This window comes from Mchenga conophoros, linkage group LG16, assembly GCF_057382185.1.
Source record: "Mchenga conophoros isolate Kocher_MC1m ecotype Shallow Benthic linkage group LG16, M_conophoros_male_GT1.1, whole genome shotgun sequence".
Lineage (NCBI taxonomy): Eukaryota > Metazoa > Chordata > Actinopteri > Cichliformes > Cichlidae > Mchenga > Mchenga conophoros.
This window is the reverse complement of record NC_140541.1, coordinates 7,518,799-7,544,694: the sequence shown is the minus strand read 5'-3', so window position 1 is coordinate 7,544,694 and position 25,896 is coordinate 7,518,799. Positions and strand designations below refer to the sequence as shown.

Sequence of the window (25,896 nt, the reverse complement as noted above, 5' to 3'; positions counted from 1 at the left end):
CTGAAAGCCTTCTCCTGCTTTGCAGCTTTGTAGGTAAGAGCTGTTGAGAGTGCTTGGCAGATTTGTAGAGGAGCTCGTTGCTGCTGACTCTTTAAACAAGATTTGAAGAGTCAGCGCATTTATAAACCTTTGACATTTCCATCACCTGTCCCCAGAAATAACGGCAAACAAGTCATAGCCCTAAATAGCTTAATAACCTCTGAGACTCTGTAAAGTTATCTTAGATCTCAAATCCAAATGTTTTTCCTTTTTGCACAGACTTTTTTAATGACCTCAGTGAACTGCTGTCTGTGATCTGTGTTGATTTTGACTGTGTAATTATTGTTGGGGATTTTAACATCCATGTGGACAACACTCAGGACAAAGGGACTAAAGACCTGAGTAACACTCTGTTACATGCTGAGTCAGCCCAAAGTTGCCCAGAGGCCACACATAATAGAGGACACACTCTTGACCTACTGATCTCCAAGGGCCTGAGCATTTCAAAGGTTACTGTGTCTGATGTGGGCGTGTCTGATCATTACTGTGTTTTCTTTGAAAGTAAAATCTCAGCCCACATAAATATATCAACAACAGTGATCACAAAAAGATGTATAACTGAACACAGTAGTGCAGTTTTTAACCAGGTCTTCCCATTAACACCTGACCTGTCTGGAGGGTCAGTCAATGAGCTCATCAATAGCTTCAATGCTAACATGTTAAATGTAATGGATACAATTGCTCCCATTAAGGTGAAGGTTATCTCTGGAAGGAAAAAGTCTCCATGGAGAAACTCCACACTGGTGAAAAATGAAAAAAGAGAGTGTAGGAAAGCTGAGCGCAGATGGAGAAAAACAAACCTCCAGGTTCATTATGACATCTATAAAGAGAAACTTCACAATTATCATTTACAACTGAGGAGTGCAAGAAGGTCCTACTTCTCTGACATCATCACTAAAAACAGCCATAATGCTCGGGTCTTATTTTCTACAGTTGACAGGCTAACAAACCCTCCTGTGTCAGTGGCAGCTGAACTTCATTCAACCATGGCCTGCAATGACTTTGCCAAATTCTTCACAGAAAAAATCCAAAAAATTAGACAAGCAATTGGTACATCAACAGCAGATCCAGAATATGTACTGTGTCCACCGAAAAACTGTTTAAACACCATCAAACAGTTTGACCCTATTAACAGCAAAGACCTGGAGGACATCTTAGGTCAACTGAACTCCTCCTCTTGCTGTTTAGATGTCCTGCCAACAAGTTTTTTCAAAAAGGTCTCAAAGACTTTGGAGTCAGACCTGTTACAGATCGTCAACTTTTCTTTATTATCAGGTGTGTTTCCAGAATCACTAAAAACTGCTGTAATAAAACCTATACTGAAAAAGGACAATCTTGACAAGACACAAATGAACAACTACAGGCCGATCTCAAATCTCCCATTTTTAAGTAAGATCATTGAAAAAGCAGTTTCTCAACAGCTCAGTTACTTCTTAAAACAGAATAACTGCTATGATGCCTTCCAGTCAGGTTTTAGACAGAACCACAGCACTGAAACCGCTCTGACAAAAGTGTTCAATGACATATGTCTGAATACAGACAGTGGAAAAATGTCAGTCTTAGTTTTACTGGATCTCAGTGCAGCATTTGATACAGTTGACCACAACATATTACTCAAACGACTGGAGAACTGGGCAGGTATTTCAGGAACTGTACTAAACTGGTTCAAAACATACGTAGAAAACAGGAAATACTTTGTATCAATAGGTAACTTCACATCTGAGCAGACAAGTATCACATGTGGAGTTCCCCAAGGTTCCATCTTGGGACCCCCTCTGTTTAACATTTACATGCTCCCACTGGCACAGATTATAAAGAACAACAAAATAAACTATCACAGCTATGCAGATGACACACAAATATATATCACAATGTCACCAGGAGACCGAGGCCCTGTACAGGCTCTTGGTAAATGCATTGAGGAAATCAATGACTGGTTGTGCCACAATTTTCTCCAGCTAAACAAAAACAAAACTGAGGTAATAGTCTTTGGCGCCAAAGAAAAACGATTACAGGTCACCAGAGAACTTCAATCTATACATCTAAAAACCACAAACCAGGCGAGAAATTTGGGTGTAGTGATGGATGCAGACCTAAACTTAGAAAAACACATTAAGACAATAACAAAGTCAGCTTACTATCACCTCAAGAATATTTCAAGGATAAGAGATCTGATGTCTCAACAGGACCTGGAAAAACTAGTCCATGCATTCATCTTTAGTAGGCTTGATTACTGTAACAGCATCTTTACAGGTCTACCTAAAAAATCAGTCAGACAACTACAGCTCATTCAGAACTCTGCTGCTCGAGTCCTCACTAAGACCAAAAAAGTGGACCACATCAGTCCAGCTCTGAGGTCTTTACACTGGCTGCCTGTCCGTCAGAGGATAGACTTTAAAGTTCTGATGCTGGTCTATAAAGCTCTGAATGGTTTAGGACCAAAATACATCAGTGACCTCCTGACCCAGTATGAACCATCCAGATCCCTCAGGTCATCTGGATCCAGTCTTTTATCAGTTCCCAGAGTCAGAACCAGACACGGAGAAGCTGCATTCAGCTTTTATGCTCCTTATATCTGAAACAAACTCCCAGAAAGCCTCAGATCAGCTGAAACACTCAGTTTATTTAAATCCAGGTTGAAGACTCACCTGTTCTCAGCTGCATTTGAATAAAGCACCAAATCCACACTTTTAAGCTTAAATTTCAAAACTTACATTTAACTACTGATTTTATCTGTTTTGATTTTATATACTGTTTTGTTTGTTTGTTAATTAGTTTGTTTGTTTGCTTGTTTTAATAAATTTTAAATCATGCTTTTTATTTGTTCTTGTTTCTAATGTCTCTGTAAAGCACTTTGAATCACCTTGTTGTTGAATTGTGCTATACAAATAAACTTGCCTTGCCTTGCCTTTTCTTTTTTTTTCATCAGTTATGCAAATCAGTATCTTCACAGTGCTTACAATGTCAAAAAAGAAAGATCTCCTTAAAGCCTTTTGGAGGTCAGTTTATATTTTATTGATTTAACTATTCATATTAGGAGGTACCCAACTCCTCACACTTTGATGACACCTTCACTGACCCATTATGAGCTGTTGGAAAATGAAGGATTAGTTTCTTGAAACTCATTTTCGTGAAAAACAACAAACAAAGCAAAAAAAAAAACAAGAACAAGAGAAACGGAGCTCATTTCACCCTCGGCTAACCCATCTTTAGCTGGTAATGACTGTCTTGTAGTTCACATCAGAGTTTGATTTTCACACAAACACAAACCTCGCAGTAATTGAGCCTTTAAAACAAACTTTTTTTGTTCTTTGCCAATAATTCCATGAGCCTGTGTGTGTTTAAGGGATTGATTTAGAGACTTTTAATGATCTGAGTTGGCGTTCAAATCATGTTCATTCCTCCCAGTTATGGGGACACCGTTCACACACATACAAGCTTTGTTCACACATGCCGTGGCTTTGCCTAATCCCGGGATCATGTTGGATTCTTTAAATCAACTTCAGGTCTGTTTACATAAGACTGTGCAGCTAAAGGCGGCCTGCGTTCCCCGCCGCGTCCCCCACACTCCCCCCAACCTTCAGCCTCTGCAGCCATTAATCAGAGTGATGCACAGATGGTTCCGCTCGCTTCCTTGCACTGGCCTTCTATGGTTGTGTTGTTGTTTTTTACACCCACCCTACATGTCAAAGATGGTCAAACCATATGGATGCATGGCCGACTGTGAAATTGAAACAATCCACTGTATGTGGATAAGTGTAGTATAAATATTTATGGAGAGAATAAGAGATGGCCTCTTGCAGAATTTGCATCGTATTAGAATAGCCTTGGGACACCCGATGATTTATTGTGATTATCAGAGATTTAATCCTGTCTGTAAAAGTGCTTTCCGGTGTATTATTAATTTTTAAAAGCTGCACTGCTACTCTGATCTAGCTGGTTGATAAATTTGTGTGTCCCTGCAGCACACTGCTCATTTTCTTATTATATTCCTAATAGAACAAGAGCTGTTGTTATCATAATTAACAATGTATTATGTTGTTATTTGCAGCACACAAGGTGGTGTGGCTGTTTTCTGAGATGCTAGGCACTACACTGTAGATTGTCATGGAAACCAGAAGCCATTGTTAAAAATATATAGCATTTTGTATAAAACATGTACTGTAAGTTAAAACCTATGCTTGTATTTGTGGTTTATAATATGTCTAAAATAAGTCTAAGTACTATTATTATTATTATGCTTTTTTTCTACTTTGTTTTTTATTCTTGTTAATGGAAAAAACATGCAACAATTTCTACCTGGTTCCTTAATGTCTGCTATAAAACTTAATTTAGTCCATTTTGATTTGTTGTTTTTTAGATGCAAAGAAGTCCAAAACTATTAAGAGATGGACAAATGCGCTGGTTTTGTTCTTTTCAGCAGTTTTCAAATACAGAATAACAGAGGCCTTATCTTGTGAATATATTGCAGTTGTGCTGCAAACTGAAAATTGCAGAGTTTTAAATATTCACTGTATTTATGAAAATGGATTCAGCCCTGCTCACATCTCACAAGAGTGGGACAAAAAACAGAAACACTAGAATGAAGTTCGGTCTCACAGCAGCTTGGTGACGAGTGCCCAAATCCACATCTGACTGCAAACACTATCACTTCAGTGAAGTCTCCTGTCAATACTGGAACCTTTAATTAAATATTGTATGCGTGTGTTTTTCTGTATCTTAAATTAAGAGCACCATACCGTACTGTAGCTGCCGCCTTCTGTCTTCTGTTTTTCGCATCTCTGGATATGTTTGCAGATGACAGAGCCATATGGGCTCCCATCAATCCTAAAAATGTATCTCCTTTACGTGATGGAGACTTGTTTCGCTGTTCTTGGCAACTTCTTCCAGCACTTTGATGTAGTTTCTCACTCGTAGCCTGGAGCTTTTATGAGCTACTTTTAATTTTAGAAGAAAATGAACGTTTTAAGGTTTTAAATGTTTGATGATCACTTCCCTGATGAAGGAGAAAATCAAGATTTTATTTTATTTTTTTCAGTGGGGGGTCATGCAATGGTCATGAACGTTTTTTTCTCTGATACAGAAAATTAGTGGACAACCATAAAGTTGCTTAACATCATTACTGATTCTTTCCTTGTCCGTTTTTGGACTAGTTTTGTGGAAATGGCTCAAATGTGTCTAACACGCCTTTTTAACTTGCTCCAAGAAATCTCATTTGCCACTAACAACTGTGATGTCGTTTACAGCATCGGAAACATAGCAAATCCCCCTTAAGCCCCGCAAACTTCCATGTGGCGAAATCGTTTAAAGGCCCACACAAAGTTCGTAGAGAAAATGCTCTTTTTTTTCTTCCTGGAGTTTTGAGTGTGGCATTAAAAGCTCCACCAGGCGGCCCCTCTGAAAATTTTGATTTGTAAATGTCAGTTTCATACAGCGTTGAGATTTCAGCCTCGTGCCCCACACAGAGCCGCGTTTGTCTGAATGTCAGGTTGGATCGGGGTTGTGTTGCCTGATGGGGCCTGGACACTTTGTCCCGCTCTGTAGGAGACAGCGTCACGTAGCAGGAAGCTTTTCCTTCACTGTTTGGTGCCCTTTTTTACCACTTCAGCTGCAACTATGAATGTGTCTTATTCATAATTGGTGCATTGGTCACTCTAACATTTTTCTAATCTATAGTTGTGCAGTGTTGCCAGAGTTTAGTCTGAGCAACAGTTAAAATATAATGAAAGCCATCATAAAATAACCTCACTTACAGAGGCTGTTGCTGGCAAACATTTGGCATTTTGCTTAATAAATTTGATTTTCATCGGGTCAATTAACCATCGCTGTTAACACCTACACTTGTGCATAAAATGCCAAATAGGAAAGGTTTTTGCGTGCATTAGTAAACTATACCCTTTTATGAGTTTTGTTTGTAAATGTCACTGCTTTTATCTCACGACATGATTTATCTTCTGCTAACCTTCCCCCCTTTTCTCTCTCTCAGCGCTCAGTCCGTGGATCTCATCCTTCTCCCACCCTGGTGTGAGAGACTACTCCCAGCTCACCCTTGACCTGACTAGGAATGAGCTTATTGTGGGTGCCAGGTAAGAAACTGTAAATCCACTCAGCTTTTCACCCCACAGAGCACATTACTGAGAATGTGATACCCTTTCTGACTCACTCATACAGTGCGGTTTTCGGATAATGACGCTTTTAAAGTGCTTTGCTGAGGCCTCGCTGGACCAAGTTAAGCTTTGGATTTGGCAGGAGCAAAGGATTTGGAAGAAATATGTCACGCCGCAGTAGAGTGTGTGTGTGTGTGTGTGTGTGTGTGTGTCTATTCTCTTGGCATGATATGAGTTCAAGTTTTGTCTGGATTGACCCTGTTAAAAGCGTAGACATACATGATCACAAAAAAGTGTAAAACCAAAGACTGAAATACTAACAGAAAACAATTGCCCAAGAGTGACGGGCAGTACAGTTTGTGCTTTAATCCACTTTGTGTTAACCTGACAGCTGGTCTCTAATACTTCATCTGCATTGTTTAATAGATTTTGCTGGATTTGAGCCAGTCACTTACATCATTTCCCTTTCTTCTTAATTCAGAAACTACCTTTTCAGACTGGACCTCAGTAACCTGTCACTGATACAGGTAAGTGTACTGCTTTTTCTCCTGTGGTTTTAAATTCTTATTTTTTGGGCGCTATCTCACTCTTTTTATATATGTTCGCCAAGTTTATTTTCACATTTTTTTCTCTTGTTTATGAATTAGTCAGGCAACATGTTATTGCTACAGCATTGTTTAGGCTGTGTATGCTGTTGGCCAGGAAATGAAAACGCTAATATGCTTTTATTGTTGTAGGTCATGGGTCACTTTAGCCTAGTAGTTGCTAGGCAGCATGATGAAATTGTCATGTATAATTTAGCTTGTTGGATATCAGGTACATGTGGCTGTTTTGAATTAAAAATGATGCAGTACAAAAAAAGACAAAAAAACACAACCTTTTAGCCTGTTGATAGAGGGTTGCCAAGCAACCAGCAGGCGTCATAACATATAATGCATAATTTGGATATAAATTATATGTTATGGTGTGATGTAGATGCTTTTATAAAGTGTTATAGGTAAAAATGTGAAAAGCAGACAGGCCTTTTTAACCCATTGCTAGAGCGTTGCTAGGCAACTTGATGATATCATAGTATCTGATATAGTTGAGAACCTTCAGGGGCCCAAGACGTATCTGTGTGGCAGCTTTGGTTGCTCAACTCGTGATTGTGTGGGAGGAATTGGCAGACAAAGAAACAAACTCACACAGACAGAGATTTTGTGTATTGTAAGCAGATTATGTGGTAATAGTCCTTTAAATAATAGACTAAAGCAACAAGTCGAGCCTAAATGACTGCTGGCCGCTGCTCCCAGTCTTTTTACATGACTCATATGGAAACCGAAAACAGCATATTGTAGTGTTTCCAGTAGAAAGGTAAAGACTGACAAATTTCCAAAGGGGGATAGGACTTTGAACCTTTCAACACACACTGACTTATTTTTTTAGTTAATGCTTTCCAGTAGGAAGGTTGGAAAACCAAAAGAAAAGCAGGATTTGTTTTGCCTCTTGGCAAGGTAGAGCCATTCATGCATCTCTGGCTGTACAGCATAATACTTGTTTACATCGCTCCAGCACTTTCACGGGTAGAGCCTGGTCAGTTCTCTGTGTATGGCTTATTTAGTGAGTTACAAATACACAACAGTGGCAGGACAGAATAAAGGTTTTACTACTGTTTACATTCACCACTCCCATCTTGGATCCTCAACTCGGGGTTAGTGGGGCTGCTCTGACGTTGTGAGTGGGAAATCCAAATTGAGGTGGCATTCCAGATGGAAATTCTGGCTGGGAACTGGGATCTGGAACGCACCATAAGGCCAAATTTTTGTAATGATCTTCTATGTGGAGGTACAGAAGCTTTGCTGTGACGCTTCATTGGATATGAAAATCGTCTTCTACGCTCAACATCATCTATTGAAGTATCTTCTACTCTGTCTTCTGCCTGAACAAGCCACATGTTCTTTTCTGTATACATGCCTCAGTTTTTTTTATCAATCCATCTATTTTCTTAAACAGCTTAACAGAAAGAGCCTCAATTTTAAGCCTCCAAAAGCAGTTGTGTATTGCTGATTCGATTAACTTTTAAACAGAGCATGTTTACTGATACTTCAAAGATTTTGTGCTAATGAGACAAACTTTGGGAGCAACAAAGCAGCAGGATGGCAGTCCCTTTCTCTTTCGCTTTCATCAGAGTCCCAGAATTTGCTAAGTTTCCTGTAGTCGGATCCTATTGCATAATAACATAGAGCAACATTTTACGTTACAGCTTATCAACTAGGTTACGACCAAACAAGTAGTGCAAAATAATCCATCACGAAACCTAACTGTTACTACATATGACAGTTTTTCAACAAGGCATCAACACTGTGGTGATCATATGTGATATATCCAGCTCAGATGTATCCAGTGTTGTGCGTTCTCTCTCTCTCTCTCTCTCTCTCTCTCTCTCTCTCTCTCTCTATATATATATATATATATATATATATATATATATATATATATATATATATATATATATATATGTCCACGCTGCAGAGGATATAATCAAATCCTAAGGTTGTGTTGTGTGTGTGTACACGTGCATTTTTGTGTGTCCTCAGCCTGTGGGTGTAATGGGTTTGTTTTCTGAAAGGCCTGTGGTGGTAAGAGTGCTGTGCCGGAAAGTAGCTTTGGTATCAGTGGGAGTGTTAGCTCTGGGGCACAGGGTTGCCATACAGTTGCATCACACATCACAAATGACAAGCCCTGAATTCTCGATGGGACGGTGTAATCTAAACCGGTATATCACTGTCACTGAGCAGAGAAAAATAGGCATTGTACAAAAACCAGGCAGTGCACAGTTTCCATGCTTTAAACCACTGCGGGACATCTTCTTTGGAGATTGCCAAAGTTTTCCACGCCTTCAAAATAAATAGCAATGCATATTTTGCTGCTGTTAAGGTTAATGCACTTTAAGCCTTAATTATGTAAATGATGGTAGTGACATCACAATGCAGTTTTTATGCCCACCAACCAAGAAAAACAACAAGAAATGCATCTGCTGAGTGCAAATATTCTTTGTGATCCAAAGTGCACCTGTTATGAGATTTGTTTCTACGGTCAATGCAAACATATAATAACTTTACAATATATAATTTTATTTTTTTTAAAGCCTAAAAAGTTTGGTAACTTTGCTCCAAAAACCTGTTTTGAACCACACGTCTTGCTCATCCCTTTTCAGCATTTCACAAATGCCATTCTAATTCACATCATAGATGCGGGAAGCCAAGAAAAAAGTAATCCACCTGTTTTTGTAGTTGGCACAGTGCTGCAGTGGTTGATGGAGAGTCCTTGTTGGGGTTTTTTTGTGTGGATTATGCTTTTTCTCCCATTGCTTGCGTAGGCTCTCTCCGGATATTCGGGGTTCTTCCAAAGACATGCATGTCAGGTTAATCTGTGATCCTACAATTCTGCAGGTATGAACATGAGTGTGAATAGTCGTCCCTGTGTTAGCCCGGTGAAAGTGGAGCGATATGTGTTTACTACATCCAAAGCATTGTAAACATTTTTATTAACATGTATTGAGTGTTTGGATTCGTTCAGTACCACGACTCTCTTATAATGTGTATCCAAAAAAAGTTAAGCAAGACTAGCTTAACGGTTGACTCTGCAGCATCAGTTTTGTTATTATTTCTATAACAAAAACTTGAATTATTTTTACACTACATTTCCACACAGGATTAAGCACATCACCACACTCCACTTTGTCTGACAGAGTCTCCTTTCACAGCAACCACAACTGAATGACATGATGTGTACAGCTGCCACCCGTGTGTCACTGCCGATATCAATGCGCCCTTTGTCTGCGTGTCCTAGCTGTCTACTTGTGGAAGAGAGAAGTTGACTTATGAGTGCTTTCATTTGTTTGTACCCGGGTTGTGTTGTTCTCTGCAGTTCCATGAAGCTGTTCTCTTTGTCCTGAAAAAAGGCACCTGCCATCCTTATCACATGTAAGGAAGCATACACACATGCATCTGCTGTGAGCGTGCACAGAAATAACCACAGTGGCGCATACTGCCTAAATTCTCAAAGTCTGCTTTTCTCCTGAAACATACACACACCCACACACATATCACCAGCTTATTGTGAGCTATAGGGCTAAATGAGGTAGATCCTTCTTCACTCTGGCCAATGCGGAGGTGTCATTTGTGATGCCAAGGCTGAAATCAACGTGAGCATTACACAAACTGCCCAGTGAAGCAGAGAGGAGGGTCTCTACCCCCCATGCTAATTTGCCAGTAAAATGCAAGCCATCCAAAAAGGCAGAGGAGGGCGGCATCCCAAAATATTTCTTTTCATTTGGTGTATAAGTAAATAAAAAAAATACAAAAATACAAAAAATCTCCCATTTCCCAGTCCGAGCCTGAGGTTCAGTAAGAAAGGCTTTACGTGCAGATTTCCGGAACCAGTGATACAAGGCCTGCTGTAAATATCCAAACCACCTGCCAGAGAACATTGGATTAATTTAATTCAGTCCAGACATAAGCTCAGTTGTCTGCTCGCCATCGTGATACATCCTCATCACAGTCTGCTTCATTTTTAATATAATTAACCTCTTGAAAATCCCAACATCCACTTGTATCTGTGTTGTTACCACTCCACAGACACTGACCTGCAACTATTGGTAGGACAGAAGCTTTCTGCCATTTCTGATCATTAGTAAGTGAAGAGTAACCCAGATTATATTGTGATTTGGCAATTTAAACATTTTCACAGCTTGTGAAAGGGTGACTATAAACCTGAATGATGTTCTTCTGCCTAACTCTAACAAAAAAATGAAACTTTAACTGAGCCCAAAGCTTAGTTTAAGCTCCAGTTGGTGGTTTTGTTGGGTGATTGGATGAAAGTTATGTCCCAGCTATCTATCCAACCTCCTCATACAGACATTTTTGCTCTTTCAAAGCAGAAACAAGTCTGTCGTTTTTTGCCAAATCTGTGCTGCCACCATGAAATGACTTGATAATGGCCTACTGAGCCTACTAGTTGGAAAATACCGCCTACAGGCAATGCCTATATGGCAGTGATGAGAATTGATAATGGCGTTTTAATGGGCTGATAACATTCCAACCAGGTGCTCAGTTCAGCTTGAGAATTTCTTCATGCACTAAAAGCCTAATACCTGCACTGCACTCCGAGGCCAAAACAAAATTCATCATAACACATCGTCTTGCACAGCACATCGGTGAGGTGTTTTATCTGACCCATTTCTTAACAAGGTAGTAATAGACAAAGAAATAGAGCTGCACCACTGCACGGTGGCTCATGTGTGATGTATTCCACTCTCTGCAGCACCTGTTCAGTGCACTCTTACAATTTAGCAACTGATTTAAGCTCTCAATAAGGCTCTCTCTCTGTGATGCCAGTACAATCTCTGCTTTTTTCCCTGCAAGGATCTCAACCAGTGTTGCTGCTTAATTAACACCTTTAAAGCCACAGCATCCACTTTATTTGACTATAGAGCTCAGGATGCCTGCCACCTCTGTGCAGTGTTTAATGCATGCTGCAGGGAGTGAAAATGTCAGACCAAAGTCTCTATCCCGTGTGAGCTCTGTGTCTTTATGAGGCCACTTGAAATAAGTCATGGTTATGCATTATTTTTACAATTTTATATGTGGAAATTGTCTAAAACCTCTAGTGAGAGACGTGAAAAAGGGCGTTTTAACAAAAGCTACTGTGTTCTAGCCTTCTCTTATACCTAGCATGTTATTCAGACTTTGAAGACAAAAGCATTAATCTCTTCTGAAAAAGTTTTCCAAGGTTGTTTAACGCCAGACCTTGGACTCTAAAGCTACAGATTTGACCTTATTTTGATGGTGTTATCAACCGTAGTCAAAATAAATGGCAGCAGCTATGCTCAGAAGCCAGGCTGACCTGCAGAAATTGAGCGAGCCTTTCGGGACACAAAGCACGAGTGACTTTTCCTTTAAAAAAAAAAAGAAGAAAAACATCCACGGAGTGCAAATGAAAGTCATACTGACGCTTTATTCCAAAATAACTTGCTGATTGATTGAAAAGCAAACCAAAGAGGGTGGCCGATCACAGTCAAGTTACAAAGCTGCATTCTCCACTTTCCCATTCATCGGTATGGACGGGTTGGCCTGGGCTTTTTAAGCGGGTGGTCTGAAACCACACACCGGTGTCAATATCACTCCCCTGGTTTGGCATCAGCTTCACTCTTTAGTGTGCCCCTATAAGAGACTGCAGCTTGTTTGCATGTCATTAAATGGGCAGTATCAAATTAGAGAGCCCGCCCAGTCGAGACGACCTGCATCACACCTGAAGCCAAGATGGCCAGTGAGCCCAAACAGGAGAGATGAAGGACTGGCAATAGTTTCTCAGTTTACATGACTGTGCATCTGCGTTTGCGTGTGTGGAGAGAGGCGGACAAGTGTGTAAATTCCACCTTTGCAGTCTTTAGTCACAGAGGGTTTTGAAGATAGACCACACTAGAGGGATGGGGGAGGACTGCCGAGGTGCTGATGCCAGGTCTTTTAAAGGCTCAGCCCAGCCTGTTCTGTTCAGGCACCTGGGAGAACACCTGCTACGGGCATTAGCGAGCAGGGAAGCGTAGAAGAATGAATGCGTAGGCAATCAGTGGAGAAAAAGAGTGAGAAGGAGGGAGAGAAGAAAGATGAGGAGAGCCAGGGATAAAGAGGTGGGCAGGAGCCAGAGAATGAAAGACCGCAAAGATAACAGGAAGAAAACGAATGAGGAAACAGAAGCAGAGACCAAGAGAACAACTCTGAAAAATCACACATACAGAGCCGAGATGAAGACAAATGAGGAAGAGACGAGGAGTGAACATGAGAGAGGGTGTGAGGGAGGTGACAAGCTTTCATTGTGCTCCAGCTCTCTGGATGTTTCTCTAGTGAGATTCTGTGCCTCTAAGGAGTCATATGAAATAGTTTTGCCAGTGTAGAATAACCACACAGGTAATACCCACGGAGAGCTTTCAAAGTGTTCAGAGATGATTTCTCTTCCACACCACACCCTCTGTTGTTGTTCAATGGATGAATAAGCAATTGGAATAATTCCCCATTGCCCTATAAGACAGATAATCTGACAACTGCACTGAACCAGCTAATCCCACGAGTTTTATCTAAAATGAGAATACGACTCGAGTGGTGTCAGTGTTATGTTGGCACAGCCATTAGTTATTTTGTTTTTAACAATTTATTGTGTGCATAGAATTGGGTTTTTCCCTATGTTTATGTTGTCATCCATGCATTAACTGTGTGGCACTGACAGCTGCATTCATGTTTCAGTATCAGTCATCATTTGCCTACCAGCTGCATTTTTACAGTATATCCAATCATAATTATACAGGTGAGCGCAGGTGAGCTTTTCAAAGTGATTATTCTCACTAATGGCTCCATTATAGCTACATTTATATCATCCCTCGTGTGTGCTTTGGTGCTTTTAGTGGCAAATTGCTTAAAGAAGATATAGTGTTCAAATATATGAGTACATGATGAGGAATTCTCATCATGTACTCCACCTGTTACAGGTGGAATTCTGTCAATTCCACCTGTAACAGGATCAATTTGCTGTAACTGGTGAGGATCAGTAATGACAATAATGCTGAGATTTAGGAATGTGGCAACCTTTGTAAAATAAGGGGGGAAAGAGCTTTCAGGTAATTGCGTTGCAAATACAGACCGCATATTAAAGATGGACTTAGCCAGCAGTAAGTTGTCCATTGTATTGTGAAGTCTAGTTATGATACTTTCAAGGTTTTGATGCTTTAAATGTGTCTTCATGATTTGTCATCTTCATTCTTCGAAACTTGATTTTTGGAGCGTTTTAGGTGCTAATTCAAATTATGCTAACGATGCTAGCATTAGCTAGCAAGCTAATGCTTGCTAATATTCATCCTGGCAGGACGGTGCAGCCATATAATCTATGGGTGCACAGCATAGACACACAGTAACTGCTAATTAGTGCTACTACATACATACCATATATATGTAGTAAGTTAGCTCATCAAAACTCAAGCACAGATTTCTTGGATGGGCTATCAGTACAACTACACAAGAAAAAACAGCAACTTTTGATGGGCAAACTTTTGATGCCCAAAATGAGAATAAATCCTCACCAGTCCCCATCTTTCTTTATCCTTCTTCCCTTTCTTTTACCTTCTTTTGTAGTTTCAGAGTAATAGAAAATAACACAAGCAGACCCCTGTTTAGATAGATCTTTCTTTCTTCCACATGCTGCAAGGTACTAACAGGAGATAGAATATTGATTTGTCTCCCGCTAACATATTTGTACAAGACCACAAAGCCAAAGAATAATACCAAATATTTGGATGGATCGCCCCTTTCTTCTGATTTTTTTTTTTCACATACTACTGCTTGAAGCTCGCTCCTCACAAATATACATACTCACATAATTACCTCTACCTATTTTTGCACTTGACTTATCTCTTTTCTCCTGCTTTCATTTTTTTAACCTTTTTTTTACATGCACTTAGAGATATGCCTTATCTAGCAAGGTCAAAGCTTCAAAGGCTCCGGCATTAGCCTTTTGTGATAAGATGGTGAAGAATGTAACTAGTAACAGTCACGAGGTCACAAGGCTTCCAATTCCAATCTTATGTGTGTGTCTAACTGGTCATCTTTTTTCTTTAATTTAAATGATAAATCATAAAGTCATATATTTTAGGCAGATTTTAAAAAAAGATTTAAAGTGTTTAAAGTGCCTTCAAGGACTTTTTTTGATATGATAAACTAGTAAATATACTGCTAAACTGCTAATTTATTACAGTTATATATTAATTATTAATGCATGCCCACACCACTTTGTTATTTGATATGTTTGTGCTGTTTATAAGTATATTTGTATTTACTTCTATGTATAATTGAAATACCATGTCAACCATCAACTGTCTAAAAAATTTGTGTACCACTCCACTCATCGGTCAAACATTGGCGACCCCCATAAAGTATGTAATGAAAAATCGTTATGCAAGATTTTGTCAAATATACACCCAACATATTTACCCTATTTGCCTTATAGTTTGCCTATACATGTCAAAACCATGCACTTGAGAAACACATAAAATTACATGCTGGATAAAGGAGGATTTTGCAGGCTGGACTCATTTACATGGCTTTGAATCCCATGGCCTTAAGTACATTCATACAGTCATTTATTTGACATGAAACTTATGGTAAAGTCTACAAATACAGTAAACCTGACTTCATAACTTAGTGTGTGAAGTGATTGAATGTAATCAGTGTTGGGAAGGTTACTTTAAAAATGTATTCCACTACAGATTACAGAATACATGCCCCAAAATGTATTCTGTAACATATTCCATTACGTTACTCAATGAGAGTAACGTATTCTGAATACTCTGGATTACTAGTGGTAAGTGGTTACTAGGCAACACGAATATGTCGTGACAACTGATATAGATAAAAACCTTCAGGTCCTAAAATGTACCTGTGTGCCAGTTTTGATTCCTCAGCTCCCGACTGTGAAGTTCAGAGACAGGGTTACTGTGTCTGCCCTTAAAATTTCTTACCTTACTGTTATGTGCTCTGACAGAGCACATTTCCTTCTTATGTAGAAAAACAGGGCGAAAAAGACATGTAAAGTTGTCTGCTTTTCAGGAACGCTGTGATTGGACTCTGAGATAATGCTCTTCATGGAGCAGCGGTAGCTCTGCTCTGGCAGAGGATTGTGTCTGCTGTTGATTTTTGTGTTTAAATGAGAAACACTGCAAAGTGCTCTGCAAACGTGTTAAAAGTGCGAGAAAACTGTGAAAGAAGAAGTTGAAACAAGTTTTCTATTTGACTTATTCCAGCAGTATAATAAACCTTTTACCACTTATTTCTAGAGCCTGGTATTTATTTGTTACATTTACTGTTGTTTTTTTCTTCTTTGCAATGTGACCTGTCTGTATGATGAGTAACAGCACTAGCAGAGATAGTGTTTATATGATATGGAAACAAAATGGATAAGGGAGGGAAACTGGAAGGAGGTGGACTGCGGTTAGAAATATGAAGGATTGAAAAGACTTTTCTGTTTGTTTGTTTGTTTCACTTTTGGGTTATTTTAGGAACTGAGTGCATTTCTAACCCTGCTCAGGTGACTAAAACCAGCATTTTTAGTTTTCTGAAAAATGAAAATAATAGACAGAAGTACAAAAAAAATGGTCTGAAGATTACTCTGAGTATTACCAATATTTTTTATTTATACACACTTAACCCCTGTAAGCTTTAAAGAAGGATCTGAAAAATCTGCTGACAGGGAAGAGCTTCCTCCAACAGCATGGATTCACAGCAGCTGGCTAGATGGCTTCCAGCCATGTCAAAGCTTCACTCTGATACATGAACATTTCCACAAAAGCTTCTCAAACCCAGTCTGCAGCATAATCCTCTTTTCATGGGCTTTTTGAGTAAAACTTGTATTTTCACACAGTGGTGAATGTGCTTTTGTTTCTTGCAAGTGAGATTAACAGTTTACTCTTATTCGATTTTATTTCCCTTCACCTTACCTGTCAATCAATCGATTTATTTGGCCATACTGAATGATGCATTTTATGACTATCAGTCTAATATAAGCTTTCCAAAACATGACATTTATATCCTTTTTTCTGAATGAGCTCATTCAGAATAAATATCTTCACATTAAGACAGTGTGAGCTGTTTAAGTTAATAGTTAAAAGTACTTGCACAAAAAGGCGTTTCATAACAGCAACAGGAGTAAGTCAACCCCCCCATTCTTTAATTCTTCCAATTGCAATGTCTGCTAGTGCAGCGAAGTGAAAGAAGGTGATTTGAGGGGGAGGAGAGAGGTCTTTGTCAGTCCATCAGATAATCCCTGCATAGATAAGACAGCAGCAACATGGAGGTGGAATGTGTAAACACCATATTACTGTCTGGATCTCCGCGTATCTGTCTCCACCTGCCTTAACCTTCCACTCCACAATTTCTACGTGGTTACTTTCTCTATAGCTCCCTCTGCCTTTGCACACTTGTTTTTTTTTTTCGTTTTTTTTTTTCTTTTTCTCAACCCCACATACAGTGGAAAAAATAAATAAATCTCAGGGCGTCTCTGTGACATTTCTCCTCAGAAGAACATTGTATTTGCTCCTGATGCGGAACTGTCGCTGCATTTTCTATCAGGTTAATGCTTTCATTGAATCTTTCTCGTGTGCCCATTCATTGTGTTGCTCTGCTGGTTTTCTTTTGTATAGAACAATCTGGGTGTACATCAATATGCAGCCCCTTCACTCCAAAGATTATGCGTGCTGACGTCACTTAAAAATACTATAATGAGCGTAAATGTCATGCCGAAGTGGAGTCTCACGCCATTGTGAAACCAAGACATTATAGGAGAAGGCTGGAAATGTAGTGGAGTGAGACACAAGAAAACAGCTTAGCTTGACTCCTGAGCTTTGTGCGTGTTCCTGTAGGTGTGCCGCCGTTGAACTGCAGTGTTCCATGTGGCAGAGCACAGTCAAATTTCCCTCTGATTGGTTTGGCCTTTCTGTAAATGCATGGGGCGGCTGGGGAAGGAGGGAGGAAGGGGTTATGGAAAAGGACAATGGTGTCATTTTTGTGATATCACGCTTCCCTAAAAGTATACTTCTTAGTTATTTCCCTCTAGAGTTCCACTGACTATCAGCCCTAATATGAATCTGGGGTCGTTGTGGCTTTTCACCACATTGCCTGAGACTTACTTTCCTTTAAGGTTACCTCTATTTGCTGTGTCCTTATCTTCCAAGTCGGAGACTTTTAGTTTTTTTTCTCGGGTTTGCTTGCTGGGAAATGTCAGAAGTTCTAAAGCGGGAGTGCCCTCACCCCCATGTGTTCAGGGCCTGGGATTGTTTGTCCTTGATATGTTGTTTGTGTTTGCGGTTGTTTGAGCTGAGCCATGTGCTCGGGCTCCCACAGCCAGCTGATGATGAGCAAACCCCCAGGTGGCCGTCCCGCTGCGTGACATGATGGTTTCTTCAGGCTGACAGTGGCATTCAACCAAAGTAGTGTAACACTGTAATCTGTATTTAAACTAAGATGCGTTTGCTCTCACTCAGTCTTCTCTGTGTAGTTTGACTTTATAATATATGTTCTACTCAGTTTTCTTCTTATTTATTCTCGTTTTGGCCAATGTTTGTACTTCTTTGATGTTAATGCATAGATTTTTGTAGCTCGCTAATGCTGCAATCGAATGACGATGCAAATCTGCCACATTACCTTTTTGTTGAATCGTGACGATGTGACCTTAGCATGTTATTTTTTCTTTAGTTTATCAATTCATGAACTGAATCAAGTTGAATCAGCAACTATATTGATCATCTATATGTTTTTTTAAGCTTTTCCTTGTTTCTCACTGAATATATTTTCAGTGTTTTAGTCTATTTTACACAAATTTCTGATGTCTTATTGACATGTTGGATATGAATGTGTATGTGCAACAAATTTTACATCATGTGTTGATAATTATGGAAAGCACATTGCTGTTGATATATATATATATATATATATATATATATATATATATATATATATATATATATATATATATATATATATATATATCATGAGGAAAATGTGCTTTATTTTATTGATATTGTGATAGTTGACAGTATTGATAGTAATTGTAGCATACATGTAGCTTTTTTTTTTTTCTGCATGGAAAATCGAGTGGTTGGATGATTAAACCTACCAGTTTGTCCAAAGGCCGTTTACTGCAGGGGAGAGCAGCTGGTTTGACTGTTCGCTGTTGTTTGGCCCCAGCGTGTGCAGTTTCCCTGCAGCTAATCAAGGTCAAGAGAGCAAAGTTGATTCAACAGGTCAATGTCGCTGCTTGCTCTTTTGTTCAGGACATGTCTGATGAAAAATCCCTCCTCCACAGAGATGGCTGGGAGCGTCCCATCTGTCTGGATTTGTTGTTGTAGGTGTTTTTGTTGAATGCCTAAATTCCTTTGGGACAAGAGAAACTGACCTTTGGCTAGACTGAAGACACACTGACCTTCCCTTGTACACATCAATGATTATTCATCTGCGTTATAAATTTCTCTCCCATAGTTTGTCTTTTATCCTGTGGTGTCTCTATGCCTGAGCCTGGCTCTGCTGGAGGTTTCTTCCTGGATAAAAAGAGTTCCTCCCACCAATCACTGCTGTGCACTGTCCTTAATATTGTATCATCGTTAAAAACACCTGTTGTTTTACAGTTATATTGTATAAATAAATCTTAATTGAATATCGTCCGAGTGCTTTCAGTGCAAAAACAGTTGGATTCACAGAGAAAACAGGGACATTCAAAATGAATGGAAGGCCACTGGATGGCCGTTAAGCTACCGAGCCGAGATATTCGTGCCCCTGTTTCGCTCACAGTATCAAGCTCCGCTCTTGCCCTGCATTTGATGAGTCATAGCTGATTTTATTCACACTCTTCATTAATTTCTGGGCTTCAGTTTGGACGGAGATTTAATTATTGATGCGGCCTTTGTCGGAGTGCAGGCATAATCTGTGAGCTACAGAGCTGAGAGCAAACGGGGGCTACTTGTCACCCTGTAATGTGCTGCAGCTTTGCCAGCCGGCTAGGAAACAGTAACAAAATTTGTATTGCAGTGGTATCAAATGAATCGTTTTTTGTCACTGGTTTTTGCAAAGTTGTTTACTTATTTTCATAGTTAAGAAGTTAGGAAAACAGATGGATGGATTAAATGTCGCTTCTTTTCTTTAACAATCAACTTTTGACCACTTCAAAGATAAAAATAATACAATGCACATGCTGAACAGCACACTGTGTTAGTGCATGCAGTTCCTGCGTGAATCACCATACTTGTGCGGGTAAGCACAGTACACTAAGTGTTTGAGGAAGACGAGGGATAATCCAGCGTGCTAGTGGGCTGGTCATGGAGAGACTGTCTGCCTTCACCTGCGTGTGGAATTGCAGTGAGTAGGAGGCAGCAGCGTGGCGAGTGGGCAACCACATACAGGCTGTTACAAATGCTGAACCAAGCAATGTATTCATCACGGCATTAACATCAAAGGAGAAGAGAAAAAAAGCTTCCTCTTCCCAGTATCATTACTTGAATAATTTCTGTCATAAAATATCCACGAGCATGACTACAAAACATCTAGTTTACATTTAAATAACGTTAAAGAGACAGTTCACCAGAAAATGAAATATATGTGGCTTTCCTCTGGTCTGTGGTTTTCCATGTAGATCTGTTAGTGTGGGTTTGGATGTGTTTGCTGGGGAATATCTACCATCTCTTGAATGTAATGAAACTAGATGGTATTTGACTTGTGTTGCTCATAGTGCCTAAAAACATCTAAAAAACTGAAATGTCTCATTTCAGAAAACAGGTTTTTATTACTAAAAAATCCACAAACCTTGTTTTCTGTCTGTCAGACTGCACCTGCCAACAGCATCACTCTACAGGAAAAAACATCCATATACAGGATCATGCTAGTGACATGTTGACAGGATGCAAACATGTTTGGGACCCCCATCTGAGCTGTGATGTTAACCAGCTGCAGTCTTATTTTTTTCGTTGGTGGGTATATTTAGTAAAAAAAAAAAAACAGTTCTCTTTTTTTTGAAGTGTCTATAAGCTTGTTCAATAACACCAAATCCCTTTGATCAGTGTCTGCATGTAGGTCTTCATCCCTGACACACACACCTGACCCTGTGCAGCACTATTTGAAATAGGCGTCTCTTGAAATCTCCTCATACTGATACCAGAACAATAGTTTCTTGTAAAAGGACAATGAAATGTTTCTGTCTACCCTGTATTTGAGTGAAATCATATGCTCCAGAAATCATAGAGCATCAGTGTTATCTTTTTTTGACATAAGCCCTTATAGAAGAATCCTTGATTTGATATCTTGTTAAAGGGCATGAAAGCAAACAAGAAATCAACTCAAGCAGTGTTGTCAATATTAATGATTTGCACACATTTTTAGTGTGTGTAGCTGTGTATCAAAAGATTTTTTTTCACTGTTAAAAGCATTAAGAAAACATTACACTGGTAAATCTTTCTAAATGTTGCTTTTCACGCCAAAACAGAGCGAGATATCATGAAGTCCTTGTAGGTTTGCATTTGCAGATGAATTACCATTGGCTCCTGCTGTGTGTTTGCTGGTGTTTGTATAGATGTCTTTGACAACAAGTGTATTTAATTCCTGAAATGTGTGCCGAATATGGCAGCACTGTGCTCTCCATGTCCGAGCAGTATGTAGATGAAGGTGTAGGTTAATGGCTTCCTGCTGCACCGCTTCACTCTGTCAGAATGGGGAGTTTGACAAGGGGAGGTATGAGCAGATGAGCTCTCGGTTAACAAGTGTGCGTGTCTGTGTGTCCGTGTGTGGGGGATTGTGAATGGACATCGTTGTTGTGCGTGTGGGGAGGAAACACAAAGGAGAGGATGTGGGTGTGTCCGTGTATCAGTGTTGCGATACATCGAGCCGCGAGACAAAGGATTGCTGAAAATAGTGTTTCATTCATCAGTGGTTTTGTAGCTGGGGAAATCCTATATGTCTGTGTTTGTATACATGAATGCAAGCCTGTGGGTGTTTTATGTAAATATGCATGTGTATTCCTTTGTTTGCATTTTGCTGTTGAAGGATGATTTCCCCCATTCAGGGTGCAAATGGAATGAAAGTGGCTCAATAGCAAATCTGAACTATTTTTCATATGAAGGCACTTTTAATATTTAATGGTTCAACATAACAGCAGCGTGAAACAAAATATTGCTACACAAATTGGCACAAGGACTGACAAAACCGGGATGAAGACACTGTGCACCTTCTAATATATGCAGTTAAATAGAGACTTCTGACATATTGTGAGGGATGTGGCATTTTCACAGTGACTGTGGTAACTCCCACTCTTATTTAAAATCCACTAGACTGTAACCACATTCAGGTAAATACCCAATGACAGTTAGACACCTGGTCAAGGTCAGCTAAAAGTGCTTTTCTCATATCTTCAACTATTTGACTGTGATGAAGACACATTAGTGTCCAATCATTTGTCTCTTTTTTAAGGCTCTGAATTAATCTTCACACTCGTTGCCCTTTGACCTATATGTATTTTTTTCTTTCTTGTACTCTACCTCTGATGTAAATGACCCATTACTGAGCAATGTGTGAATCTGTAAAAAAGCATCGGCGTGTGAGCAGTTACACAGTCCAAAACTTGGGAATAAAGTCCCAGCGACCTTTGGGATCAAATTGTAATTAATTTTTGACCCAACTTTGACGTTGATCTTTGACCACCACTTTCTGAGTTCATCCCAGAGTCCATTTCCTCTGGTGTTCATTTACAAGAGTAATCTTGACCTTTGGCCAACGAAAATTAATCAGGTCATTCCTCAAGTTACTAAGACGTTTCATTTTCAGGAATGACACAGATGGACGTGCATCCGTTTTTGTGTCACCTGTCATCCAGCAGGCAGCTTCACACGCAGGTCATATTTTTATGCTTACAGCAGTCTCGCACTTCCTGTAAGTACATTCAGAGAATAATAATATCCAGAGTACAATGGAAACCAAAAGTGTATAAAAACCACACACCCCGCGTTTACTGTACAAGAAACCATATGCTGACTAGAATCTTTTACTTTGTGTCAAAATTCTGAGAAGTTAAATTTGCCCACTTTATAGCTTTCAGCTAACAATTTCACAATTTAGTGTCGCAGTTTGTATGATTTCCAAAACCAGCAGAGAGAGAGACGGAAAAAACAAGCATTTAAGCTTTTAAAGCTGTGATTTTTAAAAGCTGGTGGCAAGACAAAATACACAATGCCACTTCTGAACACCTAATGTACTCGTTATGAGTTTGAGTTTCCGCTTCCTTTCAACATCCAGTGCAATATTTATCTCCCAAAGCATCAGGACGTGTCACCTTTGGACATCAGAGAGGGAAAGTGTGGAAGAGGTGGCTTTTTGAGTGAGGCAGTCATTGTCTGCTTGTGATGTCAGTGCATTTATTTAAGATCTCATCTTTAGCCAGTACTGATGCAGAAACTGGAACAGTTAGAGTAATGTTGCAAATACATTACTAGTGCTGAACATAACATGTCACGTAACATCAAAAGCCTGACTGACAAGTGTTAAAGGCAAGCGCATGATGCGTCACTGGTTTCCCACCTGCGAACACGGCTCACAGGTGTTCGCTCCCGTGTTACTATTTTAGCTGCTGACTGTTTTTCTTCTGCACCACCTGGGCACCAATTTGTGCCAAATCTGGCCATACTGTCAAGCATTAAGTCTGGGAGTGTATGGGCTGGGTGTGATTTATTGGTGCCTGAAATGGCAGGAAGAGGTGGAAACAAGGGGACGTGATCAACAGTCGATCAGTGTACGATAATGCCATTTTTTTTCTCTCTCCTCAAGCTCAACAATGGAGGAGTATTTAGAGGAAGAGCCTGTGGTGAATACAGAATACATTTTTGTGACTGTAAAGTAACCTGCTTACACGGATAATACTCATCAACACACAACATTTTATTCTGAATGAGCCGTTCTGCATTTCAAACCATTATGTACATATTGAATAATGGTTTAGCTGTAGCTGGTTAAAGGTATTTATTTATTAGGCTCTATATTAAATACTCCAGGGATGCTCTTTTTTCATATTTTAATGCTTTTCTAGACTGAACTAACAACAGTGAGGAACAATCCTTTTGCATTGTTATACAAATCTGTCTCGACTGTAACAAGTGTCAGACAGCTCCTATTCAAACAACCATTACTCCCCTGACACACTTATTTACAATATTCATGAGTTATAATTAGTTGTCACACATGATGTTAGCAGTGTGTCAGTGAGAGGCAGCCTTATCAACATAGCACCACATTTCAGGAAAGACCATATTTGCAGCCGCCACCGCTTGCAGATTCTCTTTACTTCATTAGCGTTTCCCACTCACCATCTCCCCCCCCCCACCCCCCTTTTCTCTCAATTTCTCGTAAAAATAGAATTCATTTTCGAGCCCAGCTGCCACCTTTATGCAGTAAAAGTGATGAATCCTCTATCTTGCTGCTAATTGTATTTTCTGCAATTTTATTTGCCCATAAAAAATTCATGTTTTTCCTCTGTCTTTGCTCCTTTAAGAACGGCGCCGCTGGCAAGATATTCCTATTGTGTCTACGGCGAGACAAAATTGGGAGAAATGGAGTGTCATGCTCAGGTTTGGAGGTGGAATTGATGGTGGGGATTTGTACATGGTTGCTGGCCCCACTAATAGATGGAAATGAACTCTAACATGCAACTGAGACTACAGGCGCAAATAATAAAGCCTCTGTGGCCCTGGGGTGTGTGAGCATGAAAAATGGCAGGAAGTTAGTAGACACATGGGTCTTTAACTTTGCGATATTTTCTGCAACAAGGACAGTGATTGCAATTTTGTGTTTGTTTATTTTTTAATGTGTTTATATATGAATGTCTTAGTAATGGAAAGCTATTTCCTCTCCTGCTTCTTGGATTTTGAAGGAAATGTAAAATGAAGGAAAACTCATTATAAAAACCACTAAACGTGGATGTCACACTTCAGAGATGCAAAACATACATCTGGCATTTAAAGATAGTGTGAGAAAAGAAGTGTGATTGAGTTGTGTCAGATGCCTCCACTCGCACACCCAGCAGACATTTGCACAGCGCCTAAATTGGCAGGAGGTCTGAGTCAGAATGTGATATAACCACATATGGAATTTTTTAGGTGAGGAGTTTGGGGTTGGGATGCTGGGTGACTTTTACATGGAAAGTAGTTTGTATCCCCGTTTTTCTGGCTATCAGCCTTGGGTACCTGTAGTGTGACTATGGAACAGGGGCATACAAAAAAGGGAGCTAGAGTAGCATAATTTTTTTTTAGACATGCTAATGAAATTTTGCTTTAGGCTATTAGCTGGTGATTGTTGCTTGAGTATCACTAACAGCATGAAATATAATATTTTATTGGCGCTGCTTCACTGTCACAAAGTCATCAGTTCAAATTACAGTCAGGACATCTTATCATAAAGACATTTGAGCGAACTTTATTTGAAAAAATTAATAACTTACTAATGTTTAGCCTATTTAACCTGTGTAGCATAGTTAGCTTAGTATTAAGCATATAGGCTAACTGCTAAAGTTAAACACTGTAAACTGGTTTACAGTGTTTATTTTTTATTTATTTATTTTGGTTTGGCTTGAAAAAAACAAGTTATAATGATGTACTCAGGCAGGATAGTTGTTTTCTCATATGTAAGTTGTTTATGCTAAATTAAGCTAAGGTAACTGGCCACTCAAAGTAGCATTGTACATTGAATATGTATTGTGTATACACCTACAGACGCACCACAGTCATTTCTAACCAGTGTTGTCAACACCTCAGTAAGGAAAATCGCTATTGGTCATCCTAAAAATGCTAGAACTGGCTAAATCATCGCCTAATTTGCATAATTGGTCATGCTTATGTAATTGTAACCTACATGTAGGAGAGAGAAATAAAGTGAGTAAAAAACACCCTAAATGCATTTAGAATATATTTAGAACTACAAATTAAATTCTTTTAGCAATTTTTTTTTAATATCATAATAAAAAAATAAAAATAACAAAATAAAAAAAAAGTAATTAAATACCCTCCTCCTTTATCCGGGCTTGGTACCGGCAAAAGTGACCCAAAACAGGCACTCTAGCAGAGTTACACACACATAGACACACAAAAAAGTGTGTGTGATTTTAAGTAGTTTTAAACCTTGTGATCCACAAAAAGTAAGAGTAAAAG

General features: G+C 39.4%; 1 protein-coding gene across 5 annotated transcripts in view; it reads left to right on the top strand.

Moving 5' to 3' along the window:
• The window catches only part of sema5ba (sema domain, seven thrombospondin repeats (type 1 and type 1-like), transmembrane domain (TM) and short cytoplasmic domain, (semaphorin) 5Ba), a 211,324-nt gene that overhangs the window by 115,141 nt on the left and 70,287 nt on the right, over positions 1-25,896 (top strand). For all 5 annotated transcript variants that reach the window (XM_085248887.1, XM_085248889.1, XM_085248888.1 and 2 more), the window contains exons 4-5: positions 6,026-6,125; positions 6,628-6,673. In XM_085248887.1, coding sequence (XP_085105013.1) covers positions 6,026-6,125; positions 6,628-6,673 — 146 coding nt within the window. The remainder of the gene's footprint in view (positions 1-6,025; positions 6,126-6,627; positions 6,674-25,896) is intronic.